General features: G+C 41.3%; 1 protein-coding gene across 4 annotated transcripts in view; it reads right to left on the bottom strand.

The window, feature by feature from the left end:
- ntrk2a (neurotrophic tyrosine kinase, receptor, type 2a) overlaps positions 1-14,297 on the bottom strand; it is a 55,169-nt gene that overhangs the window by 13,904 nt on the left and 26,968 nt on the right. For 2 of the 4 annotated variants that reach the window (XM_088376158.1, XM_088376160.1), the window contains 5 exons: positions 12,027-12,215; positions 8,181-8,311; positions 2,177-2,349; positions 1,686-1,841; positions 1,068-1,152 (listed from right to left, as the gene is read on the bottom strand). In XM_088376158.1, the coding sequence (XP_088232284.1) occupies positions 1,068-1,152; positions 1,686-1,841; positions 2,177-2,349; positions 8,181-8,311; positions 12,027-12,215 (734 nt within the window). Of the gene's footprint in view, positions 1-1,061; positions 1,153-1,685; positions 1,842-2,176; positions 2,350-8,180; positions 8,312-12,026; positions 12,216-14,297 lie in introns of all 4 variants that reach the window. The other 2 variants (XM_088376159.1, XM_088376161.1) reach the window with 1 other exon arrangement.

Here is a 14,297-nt window from a genome sequence, read left to right as displayed (position 1 = left end):
ACCACTTTCCTCCTCCATCCCCAGCGCCGCTCCAAGCATACTAAACACAAGTTCCCTGATTACTTTTCTTCCCGAGAAAACGTTGGATACAACTCAGTGGCTCACCGGTGCTGCCTTTGTGCGTTGCCATGGCGACAGCCTCAGCACACTTAACTCTATTGAAGAGAAGAGGGGATGTGAGGGGAGTAGTGGAACAGGGGGAGGTGGGGACGGGGAGATCTGTGGCGAATGGTAGTTTGCCGTCACAGTGTGCAAAAGAAAGCCAGAGGGGAATCTTTATATTTGCAGATCACCTTCCATTCTGTGCAATAATCAGATTGCACGTTAATTGGAGCATTTAAAAGGGAATTTTCCACATGAGCTGACTGTGTCAACTGTGTATCCGGGTTGCCTGTTGTCAATGGCATGTTTATTTCAGCACATTACGTAATGTCAAACATTCAAATGCCTCGGTTTGAATTAGTTAAATTGTCTACATGTCTGCTAATTGAGTGAACATTGTCATTATTTGTCCAATTCTTCCACTGTAATTGCTGTTAATTAGAGTATGGACTTTATTAGAGCAAAGGCTAAAATTTGAGGACATTGGAAACAGCTACCCCAACATCTACAAGCAGAATATTAAATCTATTTTTGACCTCCGCATATTATGGCTTGACATTTGTGACCTGTTGTCTAAAAAAAAAAAAATCCTTCATTCATGGAAAATCTCAATCATTTGGGTTTTTCTGAGGCAACATTCATATACGCATCAAACGAAATTGAAATCACAGTAGTGTGTGAGGAGTTAGTTTATTCTATGATACATTTATGGTTTGAAATATGAATAACTACAAACATTTTTAAGAGGAAATATCAATTACCCATGATTTTTTTTTACCTCTTTCCAATATCATAGCATTATTGTCATGTTGTGGCTGCACTCAAACAGTGTCTTCATTTACCTGCAGTAGAGTCAATTAGTCATGCCCATGCAGGTTGGGGGAGTAAAGTGGGCCTCATGCATCAGGGAGGGAGGATTTGATCCGAAAAGTGAAAAAGCAATAAAGTTGGACACATACACCTACCCTGTAGTAGTCAGTGCTGTAGACATCTCTGGACATGCCAAAGTCTCCGATCTTCACCAGCAAGTTTTCGCCCACCAGGCAGTTCCTGTTGGACGGCAGACAAAACACGTCAGCTGAGAAACGCCGCGTGAATGATCGTCAGGTATCGATTAGATGCTTGGGAGTTTCAGCGGTAACTTTTACATTTGGTTCAACTGCAGACTGAGCTGCATTTTATTGATTGTTTATAGCAACCACTTTGAAATTCTGAAAACAGCCACACACGGAACATATTATAGGGGCAGATAAAGTCATCTTTTTGTGTGGTAGTAATTTATTCCCATCAGAATACTTTGCAATGCAAGAATTCCACGGAAAGAAAGGCCGGTTAATTTCACTGTTCTTCTAATTTCAAACATGGCTTCCTTCCTGGCAATGCTTGGGCAAAAATGTAATTATAATGCAATTATTGCACTTAACGGATTTTTTGAAATTAGAGGCTTGAAGAGACATTGAAATAAGTTCTGAGTGAATTTGGGGTTTTTAAGTGAATTCACTCTATTTTGCTCTTCTTGGAATCAAACAACCCTGGTGCGCATTGTTATGGGCATGATACATTTCGTGTGCTATGTGACAAACCTGGTGGCCAGGTCACGGTGCACAAAGTGCTGTGATGCCAAGTAGACCATTCCGGACGCTATTTGCTGGGCGATGTGCAGCATCTGCGACTGAGTCAGCTCCACTGGTCTGGTGGTCTGGCCTTCTGCCATCAGGACTGCATCTGGACCGTGAGCCCTAAATGGAAGAGGCCTGTTAGCTTTGTTCTGTCCTTGATGTTGCTCATACTTATCTGGACACAATTTTTAGGACACACGCCATACAGGATGGGAAAGTAAAAAGAGAACTTTGGAGTTGTTCCCATCTTTTCTGCTATAAAAGCATCCAATTTGCAGGAGAGGCATTGTTATCTGATTGCAGGATTTTGTGTTGCTATGTTCAAGTGCACACAGAAGTGGCAGAGCTTGATTTTGGACAGGGAGGAAAAATGCCAGATCTTCTCTTGCAACCATTTTCCGGGATCACGTTGTAAACGAAGCCATGCATAGTGTGAAAGAAAAAAAGACCCATGCCTGAGGAACTTGTTGAGGTCTCCGTGTTTCATGTACTCGAACACCATGATGAGGGGGTCGCTCTCCACGCACACGCCGTAGAAAGTGACAATATGCTCGTGCTGGAGGTTGGTCAGCAGCTCGGCCTCGCGATGGAAGTCCTTGCGGGCGTTTTCGCTGGCCTCTTTAAGAGTCTTACACGTACAGAAACACACACACACGGTGACATTTTATTAAACTGACAAATGGAAAAACATTAAGGCACACTACAAAGATCAATTAGTCATGTCTGCCGAATGGGGGAAAAAAAAATTGCCCTGCCTTGTAAAAGTGAGTTACGGTGAATTAGACCAAGCAAGGATTGATTACAAGGTAAAATTACAGCTGCAAGGGGCGATGAATAGTTGAGAGTTGTGCTCAGTGTGAATATAGAGAGACAATCAGAGCATCAGGAATGGAGTTATATACATTTTGATCAACAAGCAGCACCTTAGATTATCTTCAGAACGGGACCTCCGTCAAGCAGAAGACGTTTGGTAAAGCCATGACAAGTTTGCGTTGAAGGTAAACAAATGTTCTAAAATGGCCACTTTAAGAAAAATTACCTACTTGTCTTTTTTTTTTTGGAGGAGGAGGAGAGGGGGGATTTTTCACTGACCAGAATTCATGCTAAGCTGAAGCAATGTGAAGAGGGTCTGCATGCTCAGACCCTCATATTTGCCATCTTCACTGGATCCAACCAGTCATCATTCCTATCAGACAGGCTTACATAACACGCATTTGTGACCGAGCGAAAAACAAAACGACGCAAGACACAGGAAATGAAAATGATACGGGCTACTTATGCATCTTGTATCCGAGCAAGAAAAATATAGGCAATGGCTGTTGCCCTACATGAATAATAGATAGTCTTCCTACTGTAAATGCCATACATATATATGCCCCCCCACCCCCTTCCACAAAGAAACAAACAGAAGCTCTCGTTACAAATCTAGGTCCGGGGCACAAGGACAAGTTGCTAGAACAGCTCCGAGGGGGTGGGAAAAAAATGGCACGATGACCTCGTGGCAGCTGGAATGCTGAGATGTCAGAAAATGAGATGGACCATAACCCCACCCCCACCTGTTATCAACCAATCGAGTGTTGACTGAGACCGTTATTGGCTGTAACGTGAGCCGTCGTGACAATGGAGATTATTTCGGTACAAAAGATGGAAATACAATATTAAGAGTATATGGGAAATGTCGAAGTGGGGTTGAATATCCTTAGAACAAGTGTGGTGCAGGGGGGGGGGGGGCGATTTGGAGTCGCCAGCTTTATATTTCTGATACTAATACACAAAAGTAGCTGATTCATCAATTAAATTGTATTTCAGTATCTATATGTCTTAAAATGTAAAGAAAAAAAAAGTCTTAGCAGGTGCCCGAGTTCAAAATGTGTCCTCGCTGACACCCACTGCTTACACTGAAAATATAATTTCAAATTAATTGCAATTAAATTGAATATAATTATGATTACTGTATAGCTTACAGCTAACCAAATTCATCATCTCAAGAGAATATTACAGAAGAAACTATCAATTGATTTTTAATAGAGAAACTGGATCAAAAATTGCCTGTTTAATGATTATTGATCTGTGTTTCCATGTTTCAATTGAACTACCGAAATAAATAAACTTTTTCATGATATTCAAATCCATTGAGATGTAGCGATTTACTTTATCTTGATTTTTCAATAGTTAAATCAAAACACTACATCAAAGCCAAACAATTAAGCAGAGGCCACTTTTGTGGGATGCCTCAGCGTTAGGCAACACACGTTTCCTAAAACAAATGTTTGACAATGAAAGTTTTAATTTACATTTTGATTCAAAACAACAATTTCACCCTTCAGTGTTCCATAATAAAACAAACACAATATTAAATGTATTCATGGAATAACGGCCTTTTGGTTTTTCCAATTGCACCCTACTGATTTCCTAATTAATAACTGAAGTGAGCTCACGTTTTATGATGCGAAATCTTGAACGGCAACTCGGAAACCGCTAATGTGCTTTGCGTTGAGAGCATAAAACATTCATGAAGGTTTAAAACATGATTTATTAAATAGTGTGGCTTTGCGGCCTGCATTTGCTTGTTTATTTCTATGGCTCATCCGTCCAACGAGGCTGGAGCAATGATGAGAAATGTGGGATACAAAAATCCAATTTTATGAATTTCCTTTCGAAGAAACATTCACTGATCTTTTAGGGCTCGGCCACTGATGTGATCACGGTGAGAAATGAGAAGTGAAATAAGTCTTTGTACGCTAGACAATCACATACGAGTGCAGTTACAACAGGGACTACATGAGATGACAGCAATTAAATATGATGAGTCCCTGAATGCACCGTCCAAGTGTCCATGGACTGAATACAGTGAATACAATACAAGTCATGCACACTCAGTGCATTTGGGTCCCGCGACAAATAAAAGTAATCAACATCCTCGGGCTAGGAGGAATGTCGCGACTCACATTTACATGTGTTGAAGGACGCATTATTGAAAGTGTTCTTGATTGATGAGCCACAGATGGGAAGCGTGTGTGTGTGTGTGTGTTTGCATGTTGTTAAAGAGTGCCTGTGATCAATGGCACCTTCTCGTATACAGCATAATACAGTACAAGTCAAACTCGCCCTCGCGTTATGGACCAGTGCCTGATTGATGGGTCCAAACCTTAACTCGGATCATTAAGCGCTGCGTATGTTATTGCGACGTGCTCAAAATGTTTTGTATGTGTAGCGTACATGACACATTGTTGGGGTAATGAGAGTTGTATGTATAGTTTTTGCATATGAGGGCTGTCCAGTGTTTATTGAAGGGAAATTGCATCTCAAATGCAAAGATTATGCACTTAGTGTTAATGTGAAGATGTGATTTCCTCTCAACAAGATCACACAGCTGGAAAACCTTGCCATTTGTGTATGTTGTTTTCGTTCTAAAATAACTTAACATGCCACAAGATGGCATCAAAGTTCTGTCTGAATAGGAAAGCTGCAAAACAGTTGGTACAAAATGATGTGAAGCATCATGGTTTGCATGTCAGGAGTTAAGATTAGTCCGGGTTATTACGGAAAGTCTTTGTGACATTAAATTTTGGAATCAAATAGTCTGGAAGCCATTTATTGTGAAGGGTAAAGTACGTTAAGTTACAAATGGGATCACAGTTTGTTGCATATTTACAGTTTCAACGAGTAGACAATAAACCATTTTTTGTCTCTTTTTTTGCATTATTTGTGGCACCTATTGCTGCAAATAGTCCTAGATTACTGTAGCCTATTATACTTCATAAATTTATTATTCATCCATTTTCTTGTGCTTAATCTACGGACGTGTCACAAGGGCAGGATCTTAAGCATGCACCGAAAGCCATTTGATCAAACTCTCCCAAGGTGTTCCCAGGTCAGCCACGAGACATAATAGTCTCTCCAGCATGTTCTTCAGTTCATCCGCTCACCAATTTTCCAATTTCACCTGCGTCTCTGTCGCCGCAATAGTAAGCTTATCTTGCCGACTTACACGCGATCTACCGCATATCACAAGCAGATCAGCATGGTCGCCTCTTATCTGCTGGGAAGATTAGTTTGGCGTTTAGCGTGAATATTTTAACTGCATCAGACAGCTTTATAAACAAACACATTTACGGCTCTTGACTTATATTTAACATCTACACAACCAGGGGGGACCTGGAGCAAAGAACTAAGACGTTCCTAATTGTTGCTTTGAGTGGTTGTCCAAAAAGTGATTACTGTAAATGGCTCGTTAAAATGTAAATGAACAAAAAAATCTCAATTAAAGCCTTTCCTCCAAAACATGGGAAGGCCGTGCTCCCAATTAAATGGCATTAAACAAGTGTTGCTTATAACAACCTCAAGGAAATGAGATTAAGTGGATGATTAGCATCAAATCAGATAAAAGTTTTTCAAAAATTCTATTCCTTCCAAAAGTGGTCTCCACTCTGATACAAGCCAAGCCTCAATAAATCATCAGGTATGGCATTTACTCTAACAAACACCATCCCCGAATTAATCACTGGGGGTGTTGACCACACAGAAAAAAAAATTGGTTTACATACCTTCCGCTATGTGATTTAAAGACTAATTAACACAGCACCATTAAAATCTAGAAATACATTCCCCTCCAATAGTAACCTTCCCTCTAATAGAAGCCATGCCCGGTTTAGTCACAGGGTGTATCATAAGACAAAGAAAAAAACGTTGTTTCAAGGACCTTCCGGAATGTAATGCTAATTAGCAGATGAAATATAATAAAATGTCGGCTTTCTTAAAAAAGAGGCCTCCTCGAAATGCTCCTCGAAATGCTTATTAGAATATAACCAGAACACATAATGTAAAGTAACACATTTCCTCAAATAGTAGCTTCCATTCTAATACGAACTGTGCCTCTATTAATCATCCATGAGTGAGTCATCCATGAAAGGAAAAAAAGAACTTAGTTTTCTGGTGACGTTGCTTCAAGCGACCTTCCAGAATGTGATTAATTGCCTAGTAATGACTTACCCCTTAATAGACACTTAGCACCCTCTGCAGTTGAGTAAATAATTGCCCTCCAGCTAGTAAAAATGCTGTATTATACTTCATTTACACTGTCCACGACTTTAGGAGGGATGGTAGAAACACCTAACTTGACATTCCACCGTAAGAACGGCTGGTTAAAGTCGCTTCATCTATTTCTGACTTGTTTAATGGTAGATGCAGCAAAAAGGGAGGAGGAGGAGGAGGAGGAGGAGGAAGAGGAGGAAAGGAGGAGGAACTCACAACATCCCAGCAGAGGCAGGAGGAAGGAGAGAAAGTGAAAACATGCTACATTAACTAATTGGAAGAAAAATCTCAGTGGAGTCTAATCAATGGACTGACTTATTATTTAATGATGAATGCATGTTAGTGAAACACACATTAAGTACAAGTGTACAAGCCTAGATCTTTTTCCTCAGTTTATTTCATGCATGCGCATTTGGGGTTTATTTATTTATTTTTATTTTTCTATTTATTTTTCTATTTTATTTTTTATATATTTATACATATGTTTTAATATTTTATTATCTATTTATCTATTTTATATTATTTTATGATATTTTACTCTTTATTACTGTAAGGTCCCTTTTGTACTGGCAGTACGTGCGTTTTTCTTTTGGAAATCATTATATTTGTTCTCTTATGTTTTAAAGACTGCATGTTCGTAATAAAAATGAAATCAACTCTACGGCCGTACAAAAGAAGGAAGGCGGAACAGGAAATTATAGTTTCTGAAATGACAAACAGTTCTGAATTATGGTGCATAAGATTAATGCAGCACTGTAGGGTACTGCTGTCAAAAAGCAAAAATATGTTATAATGAGTGAAGAAGTGAAGGTAGTGCAGGTGAAGAGGAAGTGGAAGATGTGAACTGTACGTGGTGGGCTCTCTTACAGGTCATGTATTCTTAATGAGAATCTTCCCTCAATCAGATTGAGTTTCACTTCCCTGATGGAGAGACGGATGATCGGATAAATGAGGATTACCAGGGAGGCAAACTGGCTCAATTTGACTCGGAAGTCTGCGGCTTAGGTTCGAATTCGACAGATTGCTGGCGACAAATTGTGAGGAAGTGAACCGAAGAGAAAAAATGAAGAATCACTTTTACCTGAAGTAGTGGATACACAACCCCTACAGTCACTATAATCATGACTTTATGACTGAGTTAGTGCAGTAACCTGTTTAATATTCCCAAACATGCTGCGGGGATGCAGTTGTGCTGCAAAAATACTGCCGGGCTTGCAATAACTTCCCCCGTCGATAACAACATTACCGGCTTTATTCGTGTACCAGGAGTCGGCTTCAATCGCCAGCTTAATTTGACATGCAGATCTCTTCAATTCCCGCGCAGTCGAGACAATAAACACAATGGATGCTTGGCAGGTCTGAATATTAAACATGAGACAAGCAATCCAGTTTTAAATTCAATTTCCTCTACGTCATTGATGTTACCTTGACAGCCACCAGTATCTTCTCCTGGTCAGGCGACAGGTTGTAACATTCGGCCAGGAAGACTTTGCCAAAGGCCCCCTCTCCCAGCTCCCTCTTCAGCACAATATTGTGTCTCTTGATGTGCTGGACAACTAGATGAGGAGAGCAAAGAAAGTCCCATTAGTGAAGAGCAGTATGAGGAGGGAAACCTAAATGGCAGACAGAAGAGCAGATTAAGATGATGACGAGTGTAATGTGGCAAATGTGTCTTCTTCGGACAGCAGACAAAAAATTCATCCATTTTTATTATGGTCATCTCTCCTCCTTACCTCTCCCTCATTTGGGAATTTTTTCCTTTTGTGTGTGTGATTTCTCACTGCCTCCTGCTCAGCCACAGCAGAATCACTCCACAAACCTGTTTTTGGTTGCTAGGCAACCCGTGACTCCAACGTCAGGTAATATTGAGAATATTTAACATCTCACCATGGTGATGTGTGTTTCCCTTTATTCTGCACGGTAGTTAAGAGCAATGTTGCTGTAACCTCGTAACTGCCAGCTTGCAGTGTGTCACCTCACATGAACGCTAACCCACACACACGCACGCACGTACACACTTGTGAAGATTTATCTGTGATGTGATTAGAAGGCACATTTGAAGAAAAGCTGTCCACTCAGAATATCACATTAAGATCCAGTCGGTCTCTTAGAGGTCGCATCGATTTACACTGAGGGTGCGTGGGGTGGGGGTGGGGGGGGAGATTAGTGCTACTTGCAAAAATCCCAATTTCACCACTAATTTTACATCATTGATCTCACGACACCGGTTAACATAATGTAAGACATGACCAGGAAATTAGACCAACTCGGTATTGACCACACAAAAGGATTTGTGTAAATTCATGAACAGCTTTAACAATTGTCATAGGTGACTGTTATCTTAGCAGACTGAGGAAGAAAAAAAAAAAACACTCCACACCACAAGATAATCACCACACACCACAAGATAATCACTGAGGATAATCTTTGAGAGAAAGCCACGAATTGCCCCTACGATCGTATGGGATGTAAAATCTCAAATTTGAACCGATTTTCGGTACACGAGTGAAAAAGAATCTTGACATTGTTCTGCGAGGCAGGAAACAGTAGCAGTGTTGAGCTAAATTCAACATAAGTGAAGTGAATTCAGGATTGCAGGGCAAATGATCCTGCACGTAGGTGGTGGTATGGAAAGCTAAATAATTGGTAGCCAAGGGACCGATGGAGTAACATGCATCTTAAAAAGCATGAAGAAATTATAATTTTGCTTTTTATTGGGCGTTCTTGATTGTCAATTTTAGGCTGCATAGTAGCAGGCAGACAGTGGTGCAATTGCACAATAAATTTAAAGCTGTGCAAACAACCTCAAGCCGTGTGTACACATCATTGAGTTCGCAATGAAAGATGTTGATTCAAGAGAAGTACTAAGCGGCGAGTCTTCATGGCTAAGTGCTTATTGCTTAATAGTGCGGAGAGGCGATCAGCTGGTTAAACGCGAGGGGGGGGAGTGGCCTGGCGGGCAAGTAGATGCGTCGGAGTGTTTTATTTTTTAGATTGAAAAACAAAAATGGGCAGAATTTGTGACAATGTTGAGAAAGAGAGAATGACGTAGCGCTGTCATGAGTGGTTCCCATCACCAAATGGTTTTGACGTTTTTACAATCGGTGGGACAATACTGGATAATACATGTGACCTCTTTGAAACAGAGCTCCTGTAAAACTGCCGCATCAGAGCCGTAAGAGAGTAATCATCCGCCTTTGCCTTTCGCACGTAACCCAGCAAAGCGCACAGCAGAAAATTGGTGGCTTTTACAGGCAGGGTAAAAGGTGCTTATGCCGTTCACTCTGTCTTTATTGAACATCTTTGTGGCCCTGTTGTTTACTCCCTCTTGCTTTTTAATTAACGTGGCCACCGCCATCATTTGCACCCTGCCACATTATCTCTCCCATTCTTCAACTCCAACAGTCTATTTGCGTCAGGTGTTTTGTGTTTGTGGCAACGTTCGAGAGCGCCCGCTTTGACACTTCCCATCAAGCACCTTCCACCTTTTAAATTATCATGCCTGCTCCTTCTCTGACATGTGGCCATCGCCACACTCACACGTGCACAAACACACACCTTTCACCCGCCTTCATCAACATCTTATTTCCTGTATCCCCTCCTGCAATCTCATTTCCAAATCTCTCCACAACTTGACCTGAAATAAAAAACGCACATAAAAGCTATATCAACAAAATTGGATGGCTGCTCTTTGCCGATGCAAGAGAATAAAATATACTGGAAGGCTCTAACTGTGCTACCGATTGGAGTTCAACTGAGAAATCTATCTATCTATCTAGCTATCTATCTGTCTATCCATCTGTCCATCCATCTGTCCTTCCATCTGTCCGTCCATTCGTCCGTCCGTCTGTCCGTCCGTCCGTCCGTCCATCCATCCATCCATCCATCCATCCATCCATCCATCCATCCATCCATCCATCCATCCATCCATCCATCCATCCATCCATCCATCTATCCATTTCAACGGCATGTAGTCAGGACCTACAAGACCTCAACTTGCCTAAACAATATCAGAAGCATGTTCCACATTTAGAATTTAGGTGAAATAGGGCGGAATCCGACTTGCATGCAAGATGGGGTCATGTCGCAGCCCTAGGAACATAACTGTCAACCGTGTGTGTTTCCATACATTGACTTAGGCCATGTCATCATTGTCAAGTGAGGTGTTGTTTGTGTTAATGGGTCATTTCCATATATCAGCACAGCGGAATATGTTTCTTGCGAGCCACGTTCAAGTGCATTATACCTCAGCCTCATCAAGGCTGCTGACAAATAATATCTCCATATGCACCACAATCAAAGCGTCACTAAGCGCCTTGTGTATTACTTTTAATGGATGTAATATACACAAAACACTCACACGCAATATTGACCGGCATTGATCTGCCTGCTTTTATTATTCTCTTATGTAGTAAATCCTGCTATATTGCTCGCTTGTGTCGGGAGCCTTAAGAGGTCAATCCCCCATTTGCCATTATTATATAACCCCCCCCTTCCCAACCCACCCACCCACACACTCACACACACACACACACACCCCACCCTACTCCACCTCTCTTAGCTAATTTGCACAAGGTCACAGCCTGAAAAAGCTTTTATGACTTGCCAATAATCATAATGTCACATTGATGGGGCAGGTCAATATCTGAGAGTATGTGTGCGCGCGTGTGTGTGTGTGCTCGTGTGCATACGTGCGTGTTCATCTTGTCTGACTTTACGGTTCAAGCAACCAGTGCGTTTGAAGCAAACACTGGCCACCAAGTGTGCCGTCTCTCACGTGAAAGGAATGTGACATGAAGTAATACTGCCTAGCGCCTGCTCATGGGTCGCTCACACGCGCACTCACAATTTCAATTCATCCTTTGGAATAGTAGACAGCGGCTGATATTTTACAAGGTCATTGCCTTGACAGCAGCTGCTATTTCGCCATGGCAACCTCGACACAACTTCCACAGTTAATTTAAGCGTTGCCGCTCGTGTAAAAATGTCAAGCCCTTCTCTACTTGCAGATTGAGTTAATTCATTCAAACATGCTAAAACCAATCCATCAATAATCTTATTGCGTCATATTTTATATAATCGTTTTATCGTTTTTACATGCACTACTCATGGCTCAAACTCCGGTTGTGAATTTTTCCATTCACTTCCGAGATGGAGAGCAGCAAGTTATGCAAAAAGTACTTTTAGGATCATTTTGATAAGATAGTTAGTTACTGCTGTGTTGTTTTTTGTATATGCTGCAGGCCACTAGAAAAATGTGTTGCTACTTACAGGTGTCCGTCTTGAGCAAGCTGTTGGAGCTCCTGAAGTACTGCGGGTTCTCAATAACGGGGATCTTGGTCATGCCGATGATGACGGCGTCGGGGCCCAACTCGGAGGAGGACGGCGTGTTGCTGCCGTTGGAAACGTGGTGGAGAGGCGAGGCTGAATCGTCGTCGTTGCTGATGACCGAGGACGGTCCTAAAAGAGGACAGAGACAGAGAGGTGGATTGTATCTTTACGAGAATGGAGTGCTGAGCCGAGCCATTACACTGCCCGTGCCCGCAACAGAATCGTATGAGGGGCATGGGAGACTTCATTAGGGTTGTTAAGCTGTTATTAGCCAAGATGGAGGAGATGAAGACTTAAAGAGAGGCGCTTAAGTTGTGCTATTGATCTGAACAGGCTCCTGTAGGAAAAGAGATGCCAGTCACTTGAATGTTACAAAACTTCATACCATGTTACAGTGGATGGATGACTGGGCTCTAAATAAACAGGAGGCTTTTGCCTGCTCAATTCATATTCCACAAACAAAAGATTAATCAGAACACTGTGTTTCAACATGTTGGGCTGCACAGAACATATTATTACAAAGAAAATGTTTGGGTCGACTTTCCTTTTAACTATAATAACCTTGCTTTCAAAGCATTTGAAGTAAAGGCACGGCGTTAAATCGTTATGTCCACAATGAGAACGTAACACGCGTAAAATGCAAAGGCAAATGAATCTTCCTCAGCAACGAAGGGGAAAATTAGTTTGTTTTGGCAACAGTGCGGAGGTGTCATTAGCATGTAATTAAGACAGTGAAAACAGAAACATTTTGTTTACATACACATTCTTGATATTGTTGCCAAGTCTGTGTGAACTACAAACAACATCACAAAATTGGCAGTGGGTGGAAAAAAACAAATTTCACTTTGGGTCACATCATAGACTGAAAGATTATTCACGCACATCCATGTTAAAAACATCAGCGTGGCTCAAGGCCAGTGCATTATGAGCTGGGATTGATTTCCCTTGAGCATAAAATGACAATGGATGTCTTTCCACTCGTGCGGCCGCCGAGAATGAATTTTAACATCCAGCTGCAGCCGAAGGGACGTGACTGAGGATAGTATGTATTAAAGTGTTTATTGTGTGGGACGAGCTTGACCAGCTGGCGTGGACGTACGTACACACATCGGTGACTCGTGGGGACTGAAGGAGCCACCATAGGGAAGCAGAATGAAAATGGATAGCACAGCGAGAGATGTTTTATAGAAAGGCTGTGTGTTGTAGCTATCAGCTCATTTGACACAAAAGCACTGCACTAGAATTGTTGCACATTTGTCTTTGACACACAACAATTGTGTTCAAGACAACAAAAAGGGCAAAGGATGTGGTCGGTGTTAAACCTCTCACCTCTTTGCGTTGATGAATAAAAATACAGGTTCAATTTCATCCCCATAGTTTGCATTGGTGCCTTTAATGTAGAACAACAACACGAGGAAAAAAAAGGCGAAGACTGGCGGCTTTTATAGTCAGTCTACGCAGATTATCTGTCGTCTTAAAGAAGAAAAATGTCATGCTTTTCAAGGCCCGTTTGATCAAATTTAAGACCTGTCATTTAGTGAATATGAGCACAGGGAATGGGTGACATGGACTCAATCTTTTATCGCAGTATTTTGCAATAATAGCGCTAATATAGCAATAAAATTAGAATGAACATTTTTAAGACCATTGAAAGGTGTCTTTAAAAATTATGGGCCCTATTTTCGTAGGTAGCGCGGATGTGCGCTTGGGCATAAAAAATGACACATTTTGATTTTTGACCAGATCCAAGTCTCCTTCAAAATGGAAGTAGACTAATCTTTGGACTAACTAAAATCAGGTCTATTTCATGGTGCGGGTGGTGTAACGCAATTTTAGTGAATGTGATCGAGTTACAGTTGCACCCCCAGCCCAAATTTTCTCAAAAACGCAGAAAACTGACTTTACACAAGAAATCAAAGGAAAAAAAAAAGACAATAGCTTAATTTACCCGCACATCCGTTCTGGGATTTAGTCATGTCAGAGTGTTGATTAAGGAAGCCCGAACTCCTGAAGGACTCCTTTGATCAAATTAAAGCAATATAAACTAATGCAATATGCGGCTTTTGTATAAACTGTATTTTTTTAACATACCCCCCCCCAAAAAAAACAATCTAAGGATTCTTGTTGGTTCTATTCACTCCGATCTCTGTTATGCTAAAATGCAACCACATTATTATGTGCAAATTTAACAATGTTGTATTATCGTATCTG

This window comes from Syngnathus floridae, chromosome 5, assembly GCF_059516105.1.
Source record: "Syngnathus floridae isolate MCC-2025c chromosome 5, RoL_Sflo_1.0, whole genome shotgun sequence".
NCBI lineage: Eukaryota > Metazoa > Chordata > Actinopteri > Syngnathiformes > Syngnathidae > Syngnathus > Syngnathus floridae.
The sequence above is the reverse complement of the archived record's forward strand: the minus strand, read 5'-3'. Positions and strand labels throughout refer to the sequence as shown.